Raw genomic sequence first — 23,229 nt, 5'->3', positions numbered from 1 at the left:
TAGATGAGGAAGTCGGGAAGTTCCGGGGAATTCCCTGCACTACCCGCTAGTGGGGCCTAGTGGGCGGGGCCAGGAAATTGCAGGTCCTGGGAACACCCCTGATCACCCCAGTGAGGCCCAGAGAGAGAGCCCAGTGCCCTCAGCACCCAGCGTGCTGGCTCTGGCTGCCCTGCCTTGCCCCCCCCCCCCCCCCCCCCCCCCCCCCCCGGCCCTGGACAGGTGCCCCCACCTCATGGTCTGAAATTTATCTAGGTAATGAGAATTTGTCTCGCCCCAAGATCGTGAATTGAGTGAGGACCTGTAGTGCTCCCTCAGGGAGGCCAGAAGACTCAGCCCACGACTGAGCCAGCCTCTGACGTCTGTCTGTCTGTCTTTTGGAGTAGAGACCCCTTGCCTCTCCCAGCTCCCACCCCAGCCACCCGCCTCCTCCCAGCTGACCTCAGTACAGCTGGCTGCTGCTGAGACTGAGGCCTAGGCCTAGGATCAGGTTGGTCCCTGCCTGGTGTGAGAGCTTCCTCCGCAGCCAGGGCCAGAGAGGCCAAATGTATGAAGGTGAGGGGCCCTGGAAACCCAGGAAGTAAGTGTTTTTTCTCATGTGAGCCCTTAACCCCGACCTCCCAGAGAAAGGAATGTGGTTATCAGCCCCAGGAGCTCTGGCCGGGTGGCAGCTGCCTGAGCACGCAGGCCAGGGTAGCTAGGCCAGTGAGTGGGGGGTACTCGGACAAGGTCATCCAAACCCCGACTAAGTATGTGCTGGGGGCACAGGCAGAGCAGGGCCCTGACAAAAATCAGCCTGTGTCTTTAAAAGAATGTATTCAAATAAGAGCTCCGTGAGGAAAGGCAGGGTTTTGTAGGAGTAAGTGTGTTGGTGTTGCTTCTATTTGAAATGACCTGAGGGAATTCGAGGAGCCCATTATCATTGGCATTACCTAAGGTCTTTCTTAATCTGGGCATCTGGGGGGGCCCTAAGCCCTTTCCCTTTCTCCCTGCCCCCCACAACTGCCTCTGGGCCTCCCTCCCTGCCTGGAGGCCATTCTGTCTCCTTCATCCTTCCTGCCTCTCTTGCTGACGCCTGGGGCATTTCCTGGGGCATTTCCTGGAGTCCGGGGCTCTGCCCTCCTCTCCCCAAGCTGCAGCTGAGTCACAGCCCCTGGCAGCCCTGCCTCCGACCCCAGGAGGCCTCTTGGGCCAGCGAGGGGCCTCTCAGCCCCAACAGGGCTGGCCAGATGGAAGCCAGGCTCCACAGCAATAACCATGGCAACCAGTGGAGGGGGTGGGGAGCTGGCATTTTGAACTGGTATCGGGAACTGAGGGGCAGCACACCGCTGAACTGAGAGGGGACACTGCCCTGCCGCGGTCACAAGCTCTCAAGCTCTCGTATTCTGTGTCAGAGGGAGCAAAGTGACACCCAGAGGTTTCACAGTACACATTCATACATACAGGGTATGTCCTGTGCCAGCCACTGTCCTGAGAGTTTGCATTTCCTCCTCGTGCCAACTGTAGAGGCGAATGCTAGGGCACGGAGAAGTTCCTACCCAGAGGCACACAGTCAGTGGTGGAGCCGGGCGCTGAGGCCTCGTCCCACAGCCTGGGCCCTTCCAGCTGCATCGGAGGCAGAGCCATGGCCTGAGGGAGGGTGTTCCTGGCCTGCAATCCTGGGACTACAGTGGGTGCATCTTCATTTCCAGGGGAGGCGGTTTCCATCTTGGGGTGGGGGGATACAGCAGACCGACTCCCTGCTCGGGTAGCATTCTTTCTGGGGAAGGGACAGGTGTGTGGACAACTCTGGTCTCTGTGATAGTAGACCTTTTTTATGTGGAAAGGGCCACCCTGCGCTGCAGTGATGTAGCTGGGGAGGACTCTTCACCCTAGAGGAGACCTGGCTTCAGTTCTTCTTGGGCTGTTGGTAAGGAGGGGCCAAAGCCTGCGAGAGCATGGCGGACAATCCCCGGCCTTGAGGGGTGTGCTGAAGGACCTGGAGCCCACCTGGCTCTGTGCCATTTGTCCAGAGTGGCTGGCATTGGAAACCGCCTAGGACAGAACTTGGAATGCCCCCTGCAGGCCGAGCAGATCCAGGTCCCAGGGCTTTAGCCAAGGCCCGGTGCCCTGATTGGGGGGAAGGGGGGGCAGGGGGAAGGTAAGGCGTGCTCTGAGCAGAATGGCTGTTTATGGGTGGATGTGCAAGGGCTGTGGGTCAGCCCCACTCCTATCTGTCACGCTGCCCCACAGCCCTTTGCTGTCCTGTCCTGCTTGCTCATAGTCATGTGAGACTGTAGGGCAGGCAGGTGGGGGGAGGGGAGTGTAAGAAGGCAGTGGAAGGAGGTGGGCCCCACGTGGGTCAGAGTCTCACACCTCACTTGCCCACCAAGTCCTCAGCTGGGTGGGCCAACTCACTGGATGCCCCAACTCACTGGATGCCCCCAGACCTGGCAAAGGTAGCAGCTGAGGGTCCCTCCCCTCATGACACCCCCTCTTGATTTCCTAGGATCCTCCCGCTGCTGGAAGGCCCCCCTACCCAGGTGTCCCCTAGCAGCTCCGAACTTGGCGAGGGCTCCCAGCCTGATTGGCCAGGGGGCAGCCGCTATGACCTGGACGAGATTGACGCCTACTGGCTGGAGCTCATCAACTCGGAGCTCAAGGAGATGGGTAGGTTGACCTGCCGGGCTGAGAATGAGGTCGAGGCAGGCCCAGCAGGGTGTCCTTCAGAACTTTAGCATCTTCACGCTCAGGACGGCAGCCAGAACCAGGCTTTGGCACCAAGTGGCCTTGGGGTGGCAGTCCCTACAGCATTGCTGTGCCTCCGTGTCTGTGGCTGTCAAATGAGGGCAGCAGCAGCACGTGACTATTTGGGGGGTGGGCGGGTGATCGGGACTGTCCCATGAGGAGTGAGAGGGCACACAGGCAAGTTGAGGATGACACATGCGGCGGGTGTCAGAGGGTATGGGCCTCGTGGCCGGAGTGCACTGACATGTCTCGGGGAGGGCCAGCTCTGTCATACTCAGCCCCCGTCAAAGTCCCCCCGTGGGATTCCCCATGGAGCCTGCTGCATCCCAGAGCTCCGTCCCTGTTATCCACACGGACATCTGACGTGTGTGTAGCCACAGGCAGGCCGTTCAACACCAGAGCACGGTGACGGGCCAGCCCTTTGGGGTCGGACGGCTCAGCTCCCTCAGTTTTCAGACCACGTGGCTGAGACCCGAGACAGTCAGCCTGGGCTCCCAGGTCACCGCAGATGAGCGGAAACCCTGCTACCCATCTGCCCCCAAACACCGGGCTCCTCACGTGCCCCCTCATTGTCCTCACAGACAGGCCAGAGCTGGACGAGCTGACGCTGGAGCGTGTGCTGGAGGAGATGGAGACGCTGTGCCACCAGAACATGGCGCGGGCCATTGAGACGCAGGAGGGGCTGGGCATCGAGTACGACGAGGACGTCGTCTGTGACGTGTGCCGCTCCCCCGAGGGCGAAGACGGCAACGAGATGGTGTTCTGTGACAAGTGCAACGTCTGTGTGCACCAGGTGGCCAGCCCCCAAGTGCCCTCTTCCACACGGTGCCCTCACACACGGCCCCTGCCTGGGCGGGGCTCCCCGCTGCAGGACTGCAGCAGCCCCTCTGGCACTGGCCCCCAAAGAGGAGGGCAAGGTGGGAGGGAGGTACTGGCCTTAGTGCCCCTCGGGGCCAGAGACCCACAGGGCCCCTGAACTGGGCACTGTCAGCCAGTCCTGGGTGAACACCCACTGGGTGGTCCTTCTGTCCTCGCCTGTCACCTCCCCACAAAACACCCGGCCCCCACCTTCCTCCTCTGTTCCTCACTGTCCTGAACATACAAAGAGGCAGCACTGTGTCATGACTGAGAGCAAAGCCTGGAGCAGGGCTGCCTGGTTTCAAGCTGTGGCTCTGCCCTTTGTGAGCTCTGTGGCTTTGGGCCAGTTTCTTAACCTCTGTGGACCTCTTTCCTCAGCTGCACGGGAAAGTAAGTTGCGAGGTCCGAGTTATTTGCTTTGAACAATACCGTAAGAGCCCCAGGTATTTGTTACCGTTGTTGGTATTATGAACGTGGCCTGACCTGAGTGGCCACCCTGCACCTGATCTTCTGCCCAGGACTCTAGGTCTTGGGCATCCCTGGGCCTCATTTGCAGAAGGCTTGACTGGACACAGTGCACCCACTCTGGCCCTGACTCCGATGCCTGCCCCCCACGCTGCTGCTGCTGCAATGTCTCTTGGGGAGCTCCGAGGGCTCCCCTGGCTGGGTGGTTAGGCAGTACCCCCATATTTATCCTTATCCTTATGCCCAATGGCTCTTAGGCATGCCTGGGAGGAACCCCCTTCACAGGTGCCTGTGAGGAAAGGTGAAAGGTTGCTCCTTGCCCTCCGGCAGTAGACGCACCAGAAACTACTCAGCTGGAGGCACTTCTGAGTCCCCTGCCAATCGGGACCCTCCGGCTAGAGTGTCCTCCCCAGCAGAGGGCAGACCTGAGCCCTTTCACAGAGGTCTGTGTCTTGGGCTTGGAGGAGCCCTGTGTTCCTGCCCCTCAGGAGGTCTCCTGGCAGCTCCTGGCCCAGCCCGGTTGGGCTGGCAGCACCCGTCTCTGGCTACTGACCAGACGCCCACGGAGCAACACCTCTGACAGTGGCCACCCTACTCTCCTCCCAGGCCTGCTATGGGATCCTCAAGGTGCCCACAGGCAGCTGGTTGTGCCGGACGTGTGCCCTGGGTGTCCAGCCAAAGTGCCTGCTCTGCCCCAAGCGAGGAGGAGCCTTGAAGCCCACCAGAAGTGGGACCAAGTGGGTGCACGTCAGCTGCGCCCTGTGGATTCCTGAGGTGGGCAGGCATGGGGGTGGGTGGTCCTGGGGATCAGCCATGGGGAAGTGGGTCTGCGTGGGACTTAGTGCTGGGGGAGTAGAGCATTTGAGGGGGACACCTGCAGGAGATGGAACTGCAGGTGTTGGGCCTGGAAAACACTAGGGGAGCAGCCCCCAGGGAACCTCCTTGTGGACTTGGGCAGAACTCAGGTGGTGGCCTCCAAGGGGAAATGGGATTTGGGGCTCCCAGGGGGACCAATGGTAGGTCTGAGAGCCAAATGAACATCCCTCAGCTGACTCCGGGGAAAAGCAGGTAGTGGGTTCACCCCTGTCTAGGCAGTGGCTCAGCCAAAGTCAGGCTGCCCTTTTAAAATAAAAGTCAGCAAGCTGACCTAAGAGGAAATTGGGTGGCAAGCCTAATTAAGAGTCGGATGGTGGGCCTGCTGCCAGGACTGGGGCTAGGTGGGGAGGGCCCACGTAGGCTGGGCCCACAGTGAGGTGGCAGAGGCCCTGGGCTCCCAGAAGGCATCCGTTTCACTTGAAACGGGAAATGCTGGGATCACTGAAGTATCAGCCCAGCCCCGCTGTGTGCTGGGACCCAGAATGAAGCCTTACTCCAGTGCGGCCTGTGGCCGGAAGCAAGCCAGGTGGGCCTGTCAGCAAGTGGCCCTGGGCTCCCGGCCTGAAGGCCCTTGTTGGGACCACGTTGCAGGTTTCTGTGATGATAGAGGTTGTCCTGGCAGTTGTCTCTTGCTCCCAGATCTGCATCTGGGAGGCAGGGACTCCCACTGACTACCCTGGGCTGGGCACAGCAGGGGCAGAGAGAACCAACAAGGACCCCACTGCAGGGACCCTTCCATCCTGAGGCATGCGCTGTGGAGAGGCACAGGTCGTGCCCAGGAGATGTGGACGTGGGCCTCTGTGCCCACAGGAGGGACAGGAGCGCTAAACCAAGGCTCATCCCCATTGGCCAGCAAAGCCTCTGGTGGCCTCCAAGAAGAGATGCTACCCTGAGACCATTATTTTGATGCCCAGAAAAATAAATAAAATAAATGCAATTTACAAAAAAGAGTTCTGAAGATGCTATTGACAAAAGCCTCAGGTGCAGAAGAGACGGGACTTCACATGTACTCACCTGGACACACACACACACTTGGAAACATCTGTCTTGAGGCCACACAGCCATAGGCACACGCTCAGTTACACCTGATGTGCACTGTCCCACACAGTCACAGACAATGGCAGGCTTGTCACAGGTGAGCCCACACTCAGCCAGCGGTCAGCTTGGGATAGACAAGAAGGACTCGGGATTCAGGGGCTCTCCCGCTGCCCTGTCTGCCCCCTCCCCCTGCCTGGTTTTGGCAGACTAGAGGCTTGGGGATTTGGAGGAGAAGAGGTCTGATGTAGCCCCCTGTGTCCCGCGCAGGTGAGCATCGGCTGCCCCGAAAAGATGGAGCCCATCACCAAGATCTCGCACATCCCTGCCAGCCGCTGGGCCCTGTCCTGCAGCCTGTGCAAGGAGTGCACAGGTACCTGCATCCAGGTGTGTGGCCGCCTTGCCCTGCAGCTGCCCGGGAGCCCAGATGGGAGCCAGGTGCCGCCTCTGTATGCACCCCACCCCCAGCCCATCCCTGTGGTGCTTTGGACGAATCCACCGGTGGGACCCAGACACCTGGGACTGGAGTCAGAATGCCACCTGGGAGGCATTGCTCCATCCCAGTTCCTCTAGGCACAGGGTACAGGCCCAGGGAACCAAGGCTCTCCACCCCACATGGGGCAGGGCTGCCCCAGCCACAGCAGTGGCTCCCACATCCTAGTGTGACCCTTGTTACCCAAGGGCCTCATTCAGCATCTTTGGAGTGGAGCTGAGAATTTACATTTCTAGCACGTTCCCAGGAGATACTGCTGCTCCTGGTCCGGAGGCGGGGGTACCCTTTCTCTCCCCCGGCTCTCTGGGGGTGATTGTCATTGCAAACATCAGCTCTGCCTCCGCCCGTTTTTGAGGCCGGCAGAATGGCTCTGAGTGCAGAGCACAGCGAAAACAGTCACTACTAGTTGGGTGGGTTGTTGCTGACTCAGTTATCAGCTGCCCACAGCCATCATCTGAGGCTGGGAGGGAGGGGCGGGCCCCAAATTGGCCCTAGCTGCCCAGGCAAGGGGAGAAGGAAGAGGTCCGAGTCCAGCCCCCCTTCCCAGAGAACATGGGGGGGGGGCAGTTCCCCATTTGAGATATGTTGAGGGGCAGAGGTGGCAGTGACCTGTCACCAGCCTCTTCCAGTGCCTCTCATTCCAAAGTCATTTCGTCTACATAGGCATGCAGCTTGTCCCTAGAGTAGTAGGTGCTGAACCCTATTTCCTTTCCAGCGCCCTCTTCCTACCTGCTCTAGCTCACTCCATACCTTGCAGGATGTCAGGAGCCCATGCCATTGTATTTGAGGGCCCTTGGGGATGCTCACCTCCTTACCTCCCATCAGGACTCCCTTTGTGCCTGACACCGCCCTTCCTGTCCCCTCAGTGTTCTATGCCTTCCTGCATCACGGCATTCCATGTCACATGCGCCTTTGACCACAGCCTAGAAATGCGGACTATATTAGCAGACAACGATGAGGTCAAGTTCAAGTCATTCTGCCAGGAGCACAGTGACGGGGGCCCAAGGGTCGAGCCCACATCAGAGCCAGTGGAGCCCAGCCCAGCTGCTGAGGACTTGGAGAAGGTGACCCTCCGCAAGCAGCGGCTGCAGCAGCTGGAGGAAGACTTCTACGAGCTGGTGGAGCCGGCTGAGGTGGCTGAGCGCCTGGACCTGGCCGAGGCGCTGGTTGACTTCATCTATCAGTACTGGAAGCTGAAGAGGAAAGCCAACGCCAACCAACCGCTGCTGACCCCCAAGACCGACGAGGTGGACAACCTAGCGCAGCAGGAGCAGGACGTCCTCTACCGCCGCCTGAAGCTCTTCACGCACCTGCGGCAGGACTTGGAGAGGGTGAGTACTCCCGTCACCCCCCACTCTGCCGACAGCCGTCCCAGGAGGCCTTTCGAGCCACCCTCACTGCCTGGAGCCCCTGTGGTTCACCGGGACTCACGTGAGCTCTGGCCCGGGGGCTGAGGGCCTCTGGGTCTCAGACAGGGTGGAGGTGAGTGATATTTTGCAGAACAGGTAAGAATCCAGCTCTCAGGTCCAAGACCCAGCCCTTTCCAAGGCTGGGTGAAGAATGGGGGACCCTGCCAGGGCCGTGAGGCCTGGAGATAGCAGAGCTGGGGCCAGGGCCCAGGCTTCCAGCTCCTTGTGGCTTCCAGCCCACTGGGGGCCTCTGAGAGCCCTGCCTGGTCCCTGCACACAAGTTGCTGTTTCAAGTCAGAGGTGGGGAGGGATCTGGGAATGACCAGTGAGCTGACTCAGTGCATGGGACATGCACGTGCTGGGCCTGGGCAGGGAAGACAGGTGTGAGTCGGGCTCCCCGGGGTGCCGGTCAGAGGAAGTGAGCAGGGGGGAGAGTGTCTGGAGTGGCAGCAGCCTGTGTAGAGAAAAAGTACGGGGCCGGGAGGGTGGACCAAGGCAGCCTAGAAACTGCCAGGACTGCCACTTCCTGGGACTGTCCTGCTGTGACTGCCACTTCCAAACACAACCTGCAGGAGGAGTCACAGGCCTGCAGGGCGAGGGCGGCCGGTTGACCAGAACCCCCGGTTGTAACCTGAGAGATGGGGGTTGTTGGCTTGGTCCAGGGTGGCAACTTTGGGGCTAAGTGAGACGAGGAAGGGGGAGCTGTGGGGGCTGGGGAGCAGAAAGAGTTGCTTTCCTGGAGCAGGGAGGCCTCCCAAACTTCTACTCTCTCCTGCGCCCCCAGAAAGGTGAGGGGGTCCTGCCTTCTGTGGGCTGTGCTCTCGAACTTGGCTTTTTGGTCACCCTTCCCCTGCCACCTTGGGTCGGTAAAGTACCACCCCTAAGTGGAGGGCAGCCCAAGGAGGAGACAGGATGTTCTGGGTCCTGGGTTCAGTCCTCTGAACCCCAGGTGCTGGGCCGGCCTCTCTTCTATGAGACACTCAGTTCTCGGGTGCCAGGGCCCATGGGGTCTGTCAGTGTTCTCCATGGGTGCAGACACACCTGCCCCTCCCCCCAGGCCGTGTCAGGTAACAGCCCAGGATGGAAGCATCCTGCGGGCGGGTGGAGGGAGGCAAAGTGACAGGAAGCCATGTGTGTTCTGAGAGTTGGGTTTAGACTGAATGGGAGGAGGGTCTGTCAGAGAGAGGGTTTGCCTTATTCTCTGTTCAGCCCATATCCGGGGCAAAGCATCTTCCTCTCAGTCCCTGAACCTCTCATCCCCTTGCTCGCTGGCACAGGCGTGCCCAAGGTCAAGGCTTCTAAGGGCTAGGATGCAACCGAGCCAGCTGAGGCCAGCTCTGGGGCAACCAGAGCTGCTGCTGATACCCCTCTGGTTGGGGGACAGAGTCCTTCAGAGCCGGGTGTGAGCCAGCCTTTCCTCCGGGAAGAAGGGGCAGGGCCGGCTCTAAGTCTGTGCGGCTTCTCAGGGCTCAGGAGGCCCTGTCACAGGGCTGCACCTCCGGCCACACTGAGCCAGGCTGGCAGCACCAGCTGGGAGTGCAGGGGGGATGTGCACAGCCACATGCTGGGTCGGCCCCTCCAGGCCCAGCCTCAGGGCCTGTCACAGCCGCATGCTGGCGACTCGAGTGAGTGAACAGAGCCCAGAAATGTGCCCCTGCCAGTGACCTGGACACCAGGCCCTGACTGTGGCCCAGGGCCGATGGCCGGGAGTATCTGGCCTATCACTGGGCACCAGTCCAGCCCTTCCCAGCTCTGTGCCTTCTGAGTTTCGGTTTCCGCTTCTCTGGTTTCACTTTCCTTGTCGGTAGAATGGGAATGAGGATCAGACTAACTTCAGGGTCACAGTGAGGATGGGGACAGAGCTTAGCACAGCACCCTCCACTGTTAGAGGTGGTTGTCACTGCTGCCCTGGCTGGTAGCGGGTGACCCGCTGGGGAGGGTGAGCTCCTCTGGGAATTGAAAGGCAGACCCAGTGCCTGGGACCACAGGACATCCTACCATAGATTTGCCCTCAGGCCAGGCAGGAGTTTTGCTGAGAGACCTGGAGCTGGGGCTGAGCTGCTCCCACCCGGGAATCCCATCTGCCAAGGTGTGCCTTTCTAACCTGTGGCCGTAGGGCCTCTGACCCGGTAGGCAGCTTGGGAAGGCATGGCCACTGCAGCTCCCGGAGGTATTCACAGCTGTCAGAAAAATTGCAGTGCTGACCTGCAGCCCAGGGAGCGCGCTGGTGTCCCCTAGCAACCGGCCGCAACCGGCAGCGAAGGCAGTTCAGGCTGCGTGGGGCTTCCTGCCTGTGACCCTGGATCTGGTTACCAGGAATTCATTCGAGAACCCGGCCTGGCCTCAGCAGAGGACAGGGCAGGGGCGGCCCTCCGCACACACTGGCACACACCATGGCGGAGGAGAGTGCTGTAGGGACTACTCAGGCCTTGCTTCCCTTAGCTTTCTCAAGAAGGAGACTCTGCCACCCCCAACCTGCTGGCTGTCCCCCGCCCCACCAACTAGTATCTGCCTCCTCCTCAGTTAGTCTCAGCCCCTTCACTGTGTCCCCAGTGCCTGGACTGTGTCCTGCTTGGCCTCCCACCTGAGCGGCCTTGCCCTGGGCAGCCTTGGCCCCCGGTGCTCTGGCTCCTCACTCCTTGCCTCTCCCATCTCTGGGACTTTCCTAACCCGGCAGGGCCCCCACCATTCAAACCCTGCCGCCTCGCTCCAATCTCCACATGCCCTGATCCCCAAATCCTTAGCCACAGCCTCTTGGTCTCCTACTTGGTTGCCCCCCAGACTCTTTGCCCTGTGTGTCCCTCATTTTGGCATTAGCTCACCCCAGGCCCTTGCCCCGTTTGGAGGCCATGCCCCTGGCACAGCCTCCCCCTAGGAGCCAGTCTCTGCCCACCAAGAGCTGTCCCACAGCAGTGAGGAGGGGGCCCCCAAAGTGCCTGTCCCCAGCCTCGGCAGGACCCAAGCCAGCAAGGTTCTGGGCTCCCCAACCCACCACCTCTCTTCATGCCTCCCCAACCTCGTCCAGGGCCCCCCTCTGCCCACTTCCTGGCTTTGCTGGCCCCTCTGTCCCCACTCCCTGAGGGTCCCTCTCCAGCCCCCAACCCTGCAGCATGGAGTCTGCCTTCCTCTGCTCTTGGTCTCCACGCTTCCGCCCGCATTCGAATCTGTTTTCCCCTCTGTTCTCTTTGGACACAACCCCTCCCTCCCCGTCTCCCTCTAGTCATGGGTTTCTGCATCCCGCCCCCCACTGTCCTTCCCTGTCATCCCACACTGCCCTCACTTCCTCGCCTCCCACTCTGGCCAAGCTCCTGCCACCACCACATTCCAGAACTTTCCAGCAAGGCCGACAGCCTCCGTCTCCCTGGGCCCAGCAGCCACTTTCCCGTGCCCATCTCCCAGCCCGCTTGGCAGTGGTCGTCGGCCGTGCCTTGTTCCTGAGTGACATTTCCTGTCGGCGCTCTGACCAGATCCCCTTCCACACCCCAGCTCGAGCTCCCTCTTGGAGTCAGTGCGCACAGGCCACACTCGGCCGGCCTCTCCGGGCGGCACTGACCAAAGAAGGCTGGGCTCGCGGGGGTTCTCTCTTGTCTTCTGCAGCAGCAACCTCCAGGCATCCCTGGTGGTGTAGGGTGCCCTTCTTGGGGGGAAAAAAACCAGAGCATTTATTTGTAGTATGTGGTATTTTTAATATCTATAACCACTGCTTATTATAAAGCAAGCATTCAGGATTTTTAGTAGGATCAAAGAACATACCAGTAGCAGTTCTAATATTCCCCTACTGGGCTGCGGTGAGCCATCCAACTCAGGAGCCTGGGCAGCTGCCTGCAAACCCCGGCCTGGGGCAGGAGCTCTGATTCCACAGTCGCACGTGAAGTGTGTGTATTGTAGAGAGTTTGATAGGCCCCCAGGCCTGGGAATCTGTGTTTTAATCAGCCGCCCATGGGGCCTGGGTGCCAGCAAGTCCTCTGGGTGTGCTCAGGGACATTTCCCCTGCAGTTCCACACGGAAGATAAAACCCAGGAACTGCCTCATGCAGGTTTTAGGAAGTAATTAAGTATGATTCTTGGTTCTTTGGGGGAGAAATTTGCCACTCTGGCCTCACCTCACTTGGCTTCTCACAGTCAGAGGTGAAGTTTAGGGTGAGAAACTCCACAGTGGCATGTTCTAGGAAGGAAGGCTTTAGAAGCCGGAACCTATCGCTTGTTGGCCTTTTGGCTCAGATCAAGCTCAGATCAGTTTTCTGTTCTGACCAGTTTAACACCCGTCACGTCCTCTATCCCAGGACAGCATGTCTAAAGGGGTTTTAGAATGAGGAGATGGAATAGGAGCTTGCTCCGTCCACTCCACGCATGAGCTGGTATTGCAGTACTCCCAGGAACAGTGCACAAGGAAATAAACAAATAAAAGCTGGGCCTCGACTGACTTGTTTTTCAGTCAGATGTCTTGGCTGGTTGTTTCAAGAGCCTCCAAAGTGGCCACAACCCCCCCCCCTCCACCACCACCACCACCATTTGTCTTCATCCCCACGGACCCCGCGCACACCAGGCCCTGTGGCTGCCTGGAGGGACACGCAGGGTGGCTGCTGCAGGGCGCAGCGATGGCCTCGGTGGGGGGGGGGGTGCTCCAGCCAGGACCCGAGGGACCAGGGCCAGCCCTGGGAGGGGAGGAGTGAAGAGCATCTCGGCCCAGGAGTCGGATACACACCAAGGCTCCCAGGCAGAAGTGGGCTGGGCGCAGAGGGAAGGCAACGGGGGCAGTGCCGTCCTGGAGGACTGCTGGGACATAGGCTGGGTGGTGACAGTGGGCCAGGTTGATGGAACAAGGCTTCGGGCTGTGGCCGTGTTTTGCGTCTTGGTTTTTCACTCGCCATCTTCGATTCCCGGGGCTGCCGTAACGAGTGCTGCAAACGCAGTGGCTTTAAACACAGGACTGACTTCCTCCTGGTTCTGGAGGCCCGAGTCGCCCGGGTTGATTCCTTCTGGGGGCTGAGGGAGGGTCCATCCCACCTCTCCCAGCTTCACCCAGGCAGCCCTTGACCAGTGGGTCCATGACTCCGTATCTGCCTGTCCGTGGTCATGTGGCATTCTTCCTGTCTGTCTTCACAGGGTCGTTCTTAAGGATACAGGTCGGTGGATTTGGGGTTCACTCACACCCATTATGACCCCATCCTAACTGATCACTTCTGAGGCTTCAGACGGACACACACACGGGCAGGGCCACTCTTCAGCCCCGTGCAGAGGCTGTGGGAGGATTTACATTTGCAGGAGATTTACATTTGCATGTCAGGAAGATTGTCCTGGGGTAGCAGGGGCGTCCGTCTGAATGGCTGGACGGGGGTGCCGAGAGGTGGGGGGCCGATGGCTAGGAGTCATGTTCCAGGAAGGACTGGTGGGCATGCTGGGGGATCGGCTGTGGGGGTGGAGGAGGGGCGTCGTGAGGGGTGACTCCGGGCGCTCAGCACTCAGACACCCATCAGGGGTCTGCACAGTGTGGGCCTGGCTGAGCCTGGCGCTGTGGCCACAAGGCCACACTGGGCCTCGCCCCTGCCTGGCCTGTTCAGCTCTCTGTGATCAGCTCCCTCTCGGCCTGGTGGCCCCCTTCTTCAGGAAGCCTTCTTCATCCCCCCTTCTCCAGGGCTGCCTGGTCCTGCCAGGACGTGGTCAGCATCTCTCTACCCAGCTGGGCAGCAAGTCCTGAGGGGAAAGGGCCCCGGGTGGCACTGCTCAGTGCCAAACCTGGGCCCCCACACAGGAGTTCGCAGGGCCACCGGTGCGCCAGAGCAGAGCTGCCAGGCCAGGGCTGCCCCTCGGGGGCGGCCTGCTGGTCACACGTCAGCGTGAGCCCCACTGAGAGTCTGTCCTGCAAGGCCAGGACCGGAGCAGGTGTTCTGGGCTCTCCTTCACAACCAGGCCCAGGAAGGAGATGAGGATGTGCCTTCCGAGAGTTCTGATCACAGTCCCCACTCTCCCGTCCCCCTGGGCTGGGCTCTGACAATAGGCCTGGGTGCCAAAGCCCGGAGGCCACTCGCAGGCCACTCTGGGACATGCAGCCTGAACTCGCCCTGGAAGATGGAACCCATCTGGAGACAGGGAACTGGTTTTGGCTGGAAGGAACCAGGGGTCCAGTCCAGCAGCTCCTGGCCAGCTGTCCCTGCTGCTGGAGGTTCCAACCTAGACCAGAGACGACACCAGAACCAGGAAGTGTTTCCAGGGAGGGGCCTGGTCTCGGCCCATGGGGTGACCAGTGGGAGTGGGCATCGTGGGCAAAGGTGCCACATACACAGGTGCTTCCTAGCTGGTGTCAGAGTCAGAGCCCTGCCCTTCCCTGTGAGGGGTTCTGTCTCCAGCTGCGCAAACGTGGCCACCAGGGCCTGGGGGCCCTGTGGGGGCGCAGGTGTGGGCTGGCTCAGGTCCCAGAGCAGGAGGTAGCACCAGGTGGCTTGGGGATTGCCTGTCTGCTCGAAGCCATTGTGCTGGGGGCCTCTGTCTTCCAGGCACGTGGCCTTTAGTGTGTCGGGGCAGGAGGTGCTTTTCCCCCTGTGGCTGTAGAATTTCCTTGATGGGAGGAAGCCTCGGACTGAGGGCAGAGGGAAAGATTCGGTGACCTCACGAGGTCCGTCCCTAGGGGAGAGCAGCCATGTTAGGAAGGCCTCGGGCAGCAGCAGGGCTGACCCGGCCAGGAAGGCGGGGCCCCAGCTTGAGCTCACCTGGTCCACTCTCCTCACTCTGGCTCAACTGGGGCCCAGGGCCAGGCTGGGCTGGGCTTGGCTCCAAGGTTTGGATCAGAGAAGCATGGCTTAGGGCTGAGGACACGCTCCAGGGCTGGGAATGGATTCCCAGATGCACCAGGCAGGTTAGGCAGGGGTGGTCAGCCTTCAGTAAGGCAGGCAATCTCTCTTGTGTCTCCCCAGGTTAGAAATCTGTGCTACATGGTGACGAGGCGCGAGAGAACGAAACACACCATCTGCAAACTCCAGGAGCAGATATTCCACCTGCAGATGAAACTTACTGAACAGGACCTGTGTCGAGGTAGGCACCCTCCCCACCGGACACCGCCACCTCAGGGTGCACGCTCTCGAGGGGCTGGCTGCCAAGGAGGGTGTGTCTGTGGGGCCTGTTTGGGGGCCCCCACCCCTACGCTCCATCATTCGATTACTTGGCCAAGATGGGGACCTCCCCAGGGTCCCAGGTGTGTGCTGTTAGGCAAGAAGCCAGAGGTTGGATTGCGGGCATCAGACCTGCCCTCATAGAGCCTTCTGGTGCAGTGGGGACACCCAGGTGGTGCCAGGGACATGGTGGTTTGGGGGTAAATTGTATGTGGGCACACGCAGGCTAGACCTCCTTGTGGCTCAGTGCTGGTGCTGGGACAGGAAGGGCCAGAATGGCAAGTGTCCCTGCCCGGTGAGCCTGCGTGTTGATCCTGAGGAGGGCAGCCGCCATGGTGAGGGGAGAGGTCCCACGCACTTTCTCCCGGACCACATATGGGATTCGGGCCCTGCGCCAGCGTTTTTTTCCTGTGTTTTCTTTTTATTCTCTTGCGTCATGTGCCTTTAACAGCCCTGGAAACCAAAGGCCAAAGAAGCTCTGATACTGTTTTTATCTGGTGGTTATGTGTGTTGCCCGACGCAGGGACCCTTCCTAGAGCGTTTCCATGTTAAGGGGGGCAGTGCATGGCCCCAACAGCGGCGCTCTCGTGTTGAATTACATGCAGCAGGAAGCACTGGATGGAGAGAGATTTGAGGCAGGGGCCGCCCCTGCCCTCTCAGCCTCTGGGCCAGGCCGGGCCTGGAGTGGACAGAGAAGAGGGCTGCCAGGCCACCACCAGAGCAGATGGCAGTCCCAGGTCCTGCCCACCCCTGACTGAGACCCAGGGATGCCAAGTGCAGGTGGTGGGCAGCGTGGGTCACAGCAGAGCTCAGAGTTCTGCACGTGCCCCCAAGCTCAGGGCGAGCGGCTTCCCGGCTTTGGGAGCTTTCCCAGGCTCCCCTCGCCTGCTGATGCGCAGCGAGCACTGACCGAGCGTGGAGGGGAGGCCAGGCCTGTGCTGGGCACTTCGGGGCGCACTGCCGTCGCCTGAACTGGCGAGGGCCCCTGCCCTAGGGGGGCTCGCCATCTGGGAAGACAGCAGGCAGTGGTGCCAGTGCAGGGGCAGAAGTGTGCGGGGTGGCATCAGGGCAGCAGCAATTCTGTGCTGACGTCTGCGGCTCACAATTGAGGCGGCAGAGGGCAAGGCGTACAGTGCCCTGCCGCAGGGGACTCCAGAACCACGTTTAGGAGCCTGGGGGGCCCACAGCCCCGCATCGGCAGCTCCTGGGCCCGAGCGGCTGTAGCAGGCAGGACGCTGAAGAGAAGACTGGTCCGCCTCTGCCGGAAGCCAAGGGCTCCCTGTTTTTGTGCTTGACCCCTGGGGTGGGACATAGGCGACAGAATGTGGCCAAGGCTCGTCTGGCTGGAGGGCTGGAGAGGGCTGGAGAGGGCTTCCTGATGGCGGTGATATTTAGGCCGTGAGCTGAACCAGGTAGAAGACAGGACAAGGAAAAAGCATTTTTGGAGCATGTCTTGTAGAAACTGGACGGAGGCCAGTGCAGGTGCAATTAGAGCCGATGGAAGAAACCCAAAGCGAGGCTGAGGGGCTTCCGGGGTCGGCTGCGTGAGGTCTTGGGACCCGCAGAAGGAGTTCGGACTGTGCTGAGGACAGTGGGGGCCTCCCAAGTGTGTGCACTGGTCCCATGTTACAGAGATGGAAACTGAGGCTCAGTGTGAGGCTGCACAGGGAACCGACAGCAGAGCCAGGAAGATTCCAGAGCTGGGGCCACACACCCAACACTCTTAAACCCGCATTCAGAAAGTCCTCCAGCCAGCAGTGAAGAAGCTGGGAGAATATTCCTGGCCACTGGGCCTCCCCCCCACAAGCCCCTCCCTGCTCCAGTGTTGTCTGTGGCCCCTTGGACCTGTGTGGCCGTGGACTGAAGGCCATGCGTACACCCGGGCTCCCATCTCCTGTCTGGCCTCAAAAGCAGACCAGGAGGCCAAGGCAGGAGACTGGCTAAAGGGGGCTGTGACCAAAGCCTCTTGATGGTGTTCTGTCCACCTTTATGTCCACCTTCTTGGCCTGGACTTCAAGGTCCTGTCCTGCCCACTCACCTCCAGCAATCCCGCCAACCCCCAGGGCTCCCCCAGGACCTGTGGACCGTGTAGGTTGGGCTATCACGCAGGCCCTGCCAAGTGGCCCTCCCCCCTCGTGGCCCTGTGCCCTCCCCAGGCCCTGCCAGAGCAGCGGTTACCACGTTCTCCCACACTGTGTGCCCCTTGACTCCCTGGAGCCCCAGGTACCCAGGGGCTCTGAGGCTGGGGTATGGAGGTAGGGCAAGGTGTGCTGGGTGGGAAGGTGCCAGGTGAGGGAGGGCTCCCGGGATGGCATGCCGTGATCTTGGTTCTGGCTGAAGCAGCTTGGGATAACCCCCTGCTCTCCCTTCCCCTGGCGCAGAGCGGTCTGGGAGGAGAACAAAGGGCAAGAAGAGCAACTCAAAAAGGAAAGGCCACGAGGGACCAAAGGGCAGCCCTGAGAAGAAAGAGAAGATGAAGGCGGGGCCTGACTCGGTCCTGGGGCAGCTGGGTGAGTAGGTGACCATGCTGGCCTGGCTAGCCGGCCTGGCTCACAGCGTCACTTGGCTGGCAGCCCTGCCCCGCGTCAGGCCAGCAGGGACCACCGGTGCCCCCACTACACATAATGGGAGCTCCAGGAGGGTAAATATGCCCTTCTTTGCCCTGGGACTCACACCTTCCAGGCACGAAGGCGACCCCGGGGTTTCAGAGCCCAGCGGACACCCTGAGGAATTCCTGTCCTGCAGACTGGAGGCCACGCTCAGGCGGCTGACGCGCATCCCCGGGCCAGGGTCTGGGATAGGAGGTTTCCCCAGCGGCCCTGAAGGGACTTCCAGGCCATCCGGGCCCTTCTGGGAGCCCCGTGCTTGGAAGCAAGGGCCCCGGAATTCTCCACCCTTGTCCCAGTCTGCAGAAACCTTTCCAAATGGGCGACTCTTCAGTACCAGGGACCGTCATGGGGCCACCCAGTGAAACCCAAAGGAGTGGCCAAAGGCTGGCCCAGGCTATCTTCCTGTCAGACCTCCTTACCACTGCCCCATTACGCCGAGCAACCCTCAGGGAGACCCCCACAGTGGGCTTTATGCCCCAGGACATCCTGTGCGTCCCCTAGGGCACACGTCTCAGGGACCCTGGGGAGCCGCCTTCCCAACCTCATTTCTAGCACAGAAGCGCCAGGTCGTCTTCATTACCCTCAGTACCAGGAAGGGGACTGCTTGTGTGTCCGATGGGAGGCCCAGTCTCACCAGCTGTCTGGAGACCTGAGTAGAGAGGAATGGCCCAGGGCTAGAGCAGGCCCTGACATCCAGGAGCGACTTTATACCCTGATACCTCCCCACCCTGTTCATGCCTGACACCTTTATCCTGGTTCCTTGCTTTGGAAGCTCTGAGAGGCAGTGCTCATAGAAACCCAGCGCCCCCTGGTGGCTGGAGGGCACTTTCCTCTACCACCCACTCCCCTCACCCCTCTGCACCCTGGGGATGGGGATGGGGATGGTGGGCAGAGCCGGCCTCATGAGTGTGCACTTGTGCAGTATCAAAGGCTCTTGCTTGGTTTAATGTTCTACTGTGGGCACCTTGAAGTTCTTCGTAACTTTTGAACAGGGAGCCTGTGGGGAGGAAGGTACCCGGAGGCATGCTGGGTCAGACAGGGCTTCCTGAAAGAGAGTCGGGACCTGCACCTGCTGGCATCTCACCGTCCTCCTCTCTCCCCGCCGCCAGGCCTGTCCACCTCCTTCCCCATCGACGGCACCTTCTTCAACAGCTGGCTGGCGCAGTCGGTGCAGATCACAGCAGAGAACATGGCCATGAGCGAGTGGTCCCTGAACAACGGGCATCGGGAGGACCCCGCCCCGGGGCTGCTGTCGGAGGAGCTGCTGCAGGACGAGGAGACGCTGCTGAGCTTCATGCGGGACCCCTCGCTGCGGCCTGGCGACCCTGCCAGGAAGGTCCGCGGCCGCACCACACGCCCGCCTGCCAAGAAGAAACCGCCACAGGACGGGCCTGGCTCACGGACGGCTCCGGACAAACCCCCCAAGAAGCCCTGGGGCCAGGATGCGGGGGGTCAAGGTCAGGGTCAAGGACCACTTGCCAAGAAACCACCACGGCGAATGCCTTCTCACTTGCCGTCCAGTCCTACAGCTGGGGACTGTCCCATCCCAGCAGCCCCCAGGAGCCCACCGCTGCTGGCCCCTGACACCCCCGACGAGGCAGCCTCGACAGCTGCCGACTCGAATGTCCAAGTGCCTGGCCCTACAGTGAGCCCCAAGCCCTCTGGCCGGCTGCGGCCATCCCGAGAGAGCAAGGGAACCCGGAGGTCGTCGGGCGCCAGGCCTGATGCTGGGACAGGACCGCCTTCTACTGTGGCTGAGAGGCCAAAGGTCAGCCTGCGCTTTGACGCTGAGACAGATGGCTTCTTCTCTGACGGGGAGATGAGCGACTCCGACGTGGAGGCCGGGGACAGCGGGCTGCAGCGGGGTCCCCGGGAAGCAGGGGCTGAGGAGGTGGTCCGCATGGGGGTTTTGGCCTCCTAAGTCCCCCCGCCCTCATCTCAGGCCCTGCCCTAGTGCCCCGAGGAGGCCTCAGCCCAGACACAACTGCCATTTCCAACCTGCTGAGTGTCTCAGGCCCTCGAGGCCGCCACTCTGTTGTGGTTTTATTTTTAATATAGAGTGTCGAGTTCCACACTGTTGTCTTTCCTCTGTGCTGGCCGAGGATCTTAGGACTCCTTCCGTGGCCCCAGCTGCAAGGGCTGGGCCAGGTCCCGGCAGCGCCCCTGGTGCCGCCGAGGCATCCTCACCCGGCCCCTGTGGCCCCGCTGGGCTCCTGGCTAAACACAGGCAAAGAGAAGGAAGCTCAGGGCGCCAGCCCGCCGCCACTGGGGGACACAGACTGTCGTTTGGGCATTATTTCATGGCAGATGGGCCAGGCCAGGGCCTGCCCACCTTGCCCTCGAATCCCACTGGAGTCCATTGGGGGGGGTCCTGCTGCACTCCACTGACCCCCAAGGAAGTGTACACGTAAGCGGCACCCAGCAGAGTCTACTCACTGTCACAAGCACAACGAGCTCATACGAGAAAGCACTGAGGGCACAGAGGGCCCCGCCGGTTCCAGGGGACCCACAGCCGTCCTGTCGACCCACATCTAAGGCCTGCCCGCCCACCCCGCCACCCTCCACTCCCTTGCTGCTCTGCCCCTGCCAGCGCCCAGCCCTGCAGCTCTGGGAAGGGGTTTCCAGAATCCTTCCCGCGCTGTGCCACTTACTCAGGGGACTCCCAAGCAGCCAGCCGCCAGTGCCAGTGGAGGGCTGCCAGGGAGGGCCAGGGCCCAGACCGGGGCGTGGGCTCCACTCACCCGCTGCAGAGGGTCGCTCCGGGGCTCCAACTTCCTTCCTTCCTTAGTGGCCAGTCTCAGCCGAAGTCTGGTCACTCCCAGACAGCTGCCCAGACCAGACCGGTTGCCTTTTCAAGTTTCCCAGTCCGGCTAAGAGATGAGCTGCTTCCTCGGTTTCCTTTTGGGAACTCCTCCTTCCAGCTAGCAGTGGGATCCCGGGGCCCAGGCGGCCGTGTTGGCTGCTGGGGCTGTTGAGTCGTGCTGGAGGCTCCTGGTTCCTCTCCCTCCGAGCCTTAACCCCCTTTCCCAGCCGTGCCCTCCCCACCAGCCCCCTGCCCTTCCTCCTTACCCCGCCTCCCCCCAACCTCCCAGCCCCAGGTCCCAGGTAGTCGCTTGGAAGAGATTTAGTGGAGTGGCCCCAGGGTGATAGCTCAGGGAACAAACAAAAAAGGAATTCAGTGAAAACGTGTCTTTTTTTTTCTTTTGTGAATTACTCCTGGGTCACTTCCGCCACTGGTCATACGCCAGAACTTCTCCAACAAGAACCTTGCAAAAGTCCAGTGAATCAGTCGAATCATTCTGTGGATGCCAAAGAATATTTTGACCATAATACAGCACAGCCTGGACCTAACAACTTGTCACTTGGACTTTTTTTTAATGGAGTTCTTTAGCAACCAGTACAGAACCACGTTCGTTGCGCACACCAAGGAGACAAGCCCGAGCTCTTGGAAGAGGATGCGGTTCTGCTGCTCTACCGTGGGAACCAGGGACCGGGTGCTGGGTTCCAGGTCCCGGACCGGGCCCACCTCGAGCTTTCCGAAACTCAGACTCACGGGGGGAGGAACACTGGCGGCGAAACTGGCACGGCCAAGGTCTTGGCCACAAGGTTCCCCCGCTGCAGACACACTCACCCCCGACTTCAAAACTATCAAGGTACGACAGTGGCGTTGTCATCGATACTCAGTTTCATGTGAATTTTAGCAAAATAGGAAACAAAGATAAGAACTAAGTGCAGGGGATCGGACAGACGTGTCCAGTGGGAGCAGACCCAGCGGGCTGCAAGCATTCTGGGCGCTGGGATGGCACGAGCCACTGGGCAGAGGCAAGCCTGCCTGCCACCTCGGTAGTCGGGGCCAGTGCAGCCTCAGCAGCAGCCTCCCAACCCAGTTCTGTTTACTGCCTTTGAACAGACCTCCTTCCTCCCCGTGCTTCAGGTCACGGCCTTGTCTGTGCTGGACCGCCCAGTCTGACCTCGCAGGGATAAAAGGGAAGAGCTTCAAGAACAACCCAACTCTCCCTGGGGCACGTGGGGTAGGGGGGCCAGGGATGGCTTGGGTCCAGCAGACTCGGCACGTCCCCCTGACCTCTTCCTCCACCGGGAGGCACAGTCTGGGCTCCCTGGGGGCGGAAGAGACCCGGGTGGGGGTACGGTGGGCCTGGTGTGGGCAGGGCAGCCAGCCCTCTCTGGGGGCCTCTGCTCAAGTTGGCCTCTGGGTTCTGACCCTCTTCTGTGTGGACGCTCGCTCTGTTTGGACCGGGTCATTCCTGGAACAAACCCTAACCTTTCCTCAGCAGGCGGCTGTCCACCTGCAGGGTGTCCACCAGGCTGCCAGGAAGACAGGACACCGGTTTCCACTCCCTTCCACCATCAGCCACGACCCCTCACTCTTTTTCTAGCCCGCTGCCCACCCTGTTCATGGCTCTGCCACCCTCAAGGTAGAGGCGAGAAGAAGGCGGGAAAGGCCTTTCCAGGCCAGAGGCTGGGGCAGACCTTGCACTTGACCACACCAGCCCTCAGGGAGGGTGAAGCTGCTCTGTGACTCGTTCTGGCTGTCATGCCCATTTTCCTGACCCCAGCTGCCCACCACCACCTTCACCCCCATCACAGTGAGAAAGGATAGTGTGCAAGGAAAGTATTTTTGTGGATCAGAGATGTATTTTACAACAAGTAAGGAGAAGAGAGGTAGCGGGTTTATTTTATTAAATGAGCTCTGACCTGGTGGCAGTGCGTGAGCGTCTGTGAGGGGCTCAGTGTCCTTGGAGAAGCCACCTTGGTTCCCAGATGTGGGGCTGGACTGCAGATGTGTGCATATGCGCATGCCAGGGCCCATCCCGTGTGTCCATGTGCACGCGTGTCGCTGTGTGCCATGGGCGGGCACACTGGGACTCGCTGGGGCAATCCCTAGAGGATCAACTGCTCTACTCGGACATGGCAGCGGCCGAACTTGGCATTCCTGTGCCTGCTGCTGGGGTGGCCGACCTCTGCCCAGGCCCAGCTCTGCAGAATGACCTGGATGCCTGAAGCAGGGCCCCCGGGGGCGCCACTTCCCACGCCCCTGGCCCATCTGGCCACATTGGCCAAAGAGCTGGGGCTGGAGTCCGGGACTTTCGGTTGTTCTTCAGGGCATTTCCTGCCACCTTGTCCCTGGGATATGCAGCACTGTGCTCCACGTCGGCTCGGGGTGGGGGGCGATATGAATGTCACAGGAGGGGATTCCTTCTGTCTTTGTTTCAAAGAAAGTGATGTGCCATTTGTTAATATACAAGAGAAATATTGAAAATATATTGAAAAGAGCAATTTTAAATTATTTTTGGCTTATGTTGCAATATTTATTTTCTTGTATTAGAAAAGATTCCTTTGTAGAGAAAAAATGTATTTTTCATTAATGCAAAGACCTATTTCTCCTTTTTGTACATTGTCCGTGTTCGCTCCCCATAACAAGCAATAGAATGTATGGCCACCCCAGTGTGGCCGGCGCCTGCCGTGCCCTGCATGACTCTGTGTTGCCGCTGCTACGTAGCTTTCAGCCCCATCCTGTCCTGCTCACTCACGGGGGGCTTCCCGACCCGGCCCCCACCAGGGCCTGTGTCTCGGGGCCCTCTGCACTCCTCATGTGTTGGCAAACGCAGTTAATAAAGCAATGTTTTCTGTGCT

General features: G+C 60.4%; 1 protein-coding gene and 1 non-coding gene across 13 annotated transcripts in view; both read left to right on the top strand.

Annotated features, from left to right (window-relative positions):
• The window catches only part of JADE2 (jade family PHD finger 2), a 47,797-nt gene extending 24,951 nt beyond the window's left edge, over positions 1–22,846 (top strand). For all 12 annotated transcript variants that reach the window (XM_037059530.1, XM_037059536.1, XM_037059532.1 and 9 more), the window contains 8 exons: positions 2,486–2,646; positions 3,306–3,517; positions 4,654–4,821; positions 6,229–6,345; positions 7,318–7,782; positions 14,771–14,888; positions 17,347–17,475; positions 18,684–22,846. In XM_037059530.1, the coding sequence (XP_036915425.1) occupies positions 2,486–2,646; positions 3,306–3,517; positions 4,654–4,821; positions 6,229–6,345; positions 7,318–7,782; positions 14,771–14,888; positions 17,347–17,475; positions 18,684–19,495 (2,182 nt within the window). In that variant the 3' untranslated portion in view covers positions 19,496–22,846. The remainder of the gene's footprint in view (positions 1–2,485; positions 2,647–3,305; positions 3,518–4,653; positions 4,822–6,228; positions 6,346–7,317; positions 7,783–14,770; positions 14,889–17,346; positions 17,476–18,683) is intronic.
• LOC118996234 (U2 spliceosomal RNA) lies at positions 12,056–12,251 on the top strand. The gene has a single exon (XR_005068452.1). It is a non-coding gene; the product is annotated as a U2 spliceosomal RNA (small nuclear RNA).
• Positions 22,847–23,229: the final 383 nt, after the last annotated feature.

Source organism: Sturnira hondurensis, unplaced genomic scaffold (assembly GCF_014824575.4).
Source record: "Sturnira hondurensis isolate 20B ecotype Veracruz unplaced genomic scaffold, ASM1482457v3 Scaffold0011178, whole genome shotgun sequence".
Taxonomy (NCBI): domain Eukaryota; kingdom Metazoa; phylum Chordata; class Mammalia; order Chiroptera; family Phyllostomidae; genus Sturnira; species Sturnira hondurensis.
Note: the sequence above shows the minus strand (reverse complement) of the source record. Positions and strands in the feature narration are given on the sequence as shown.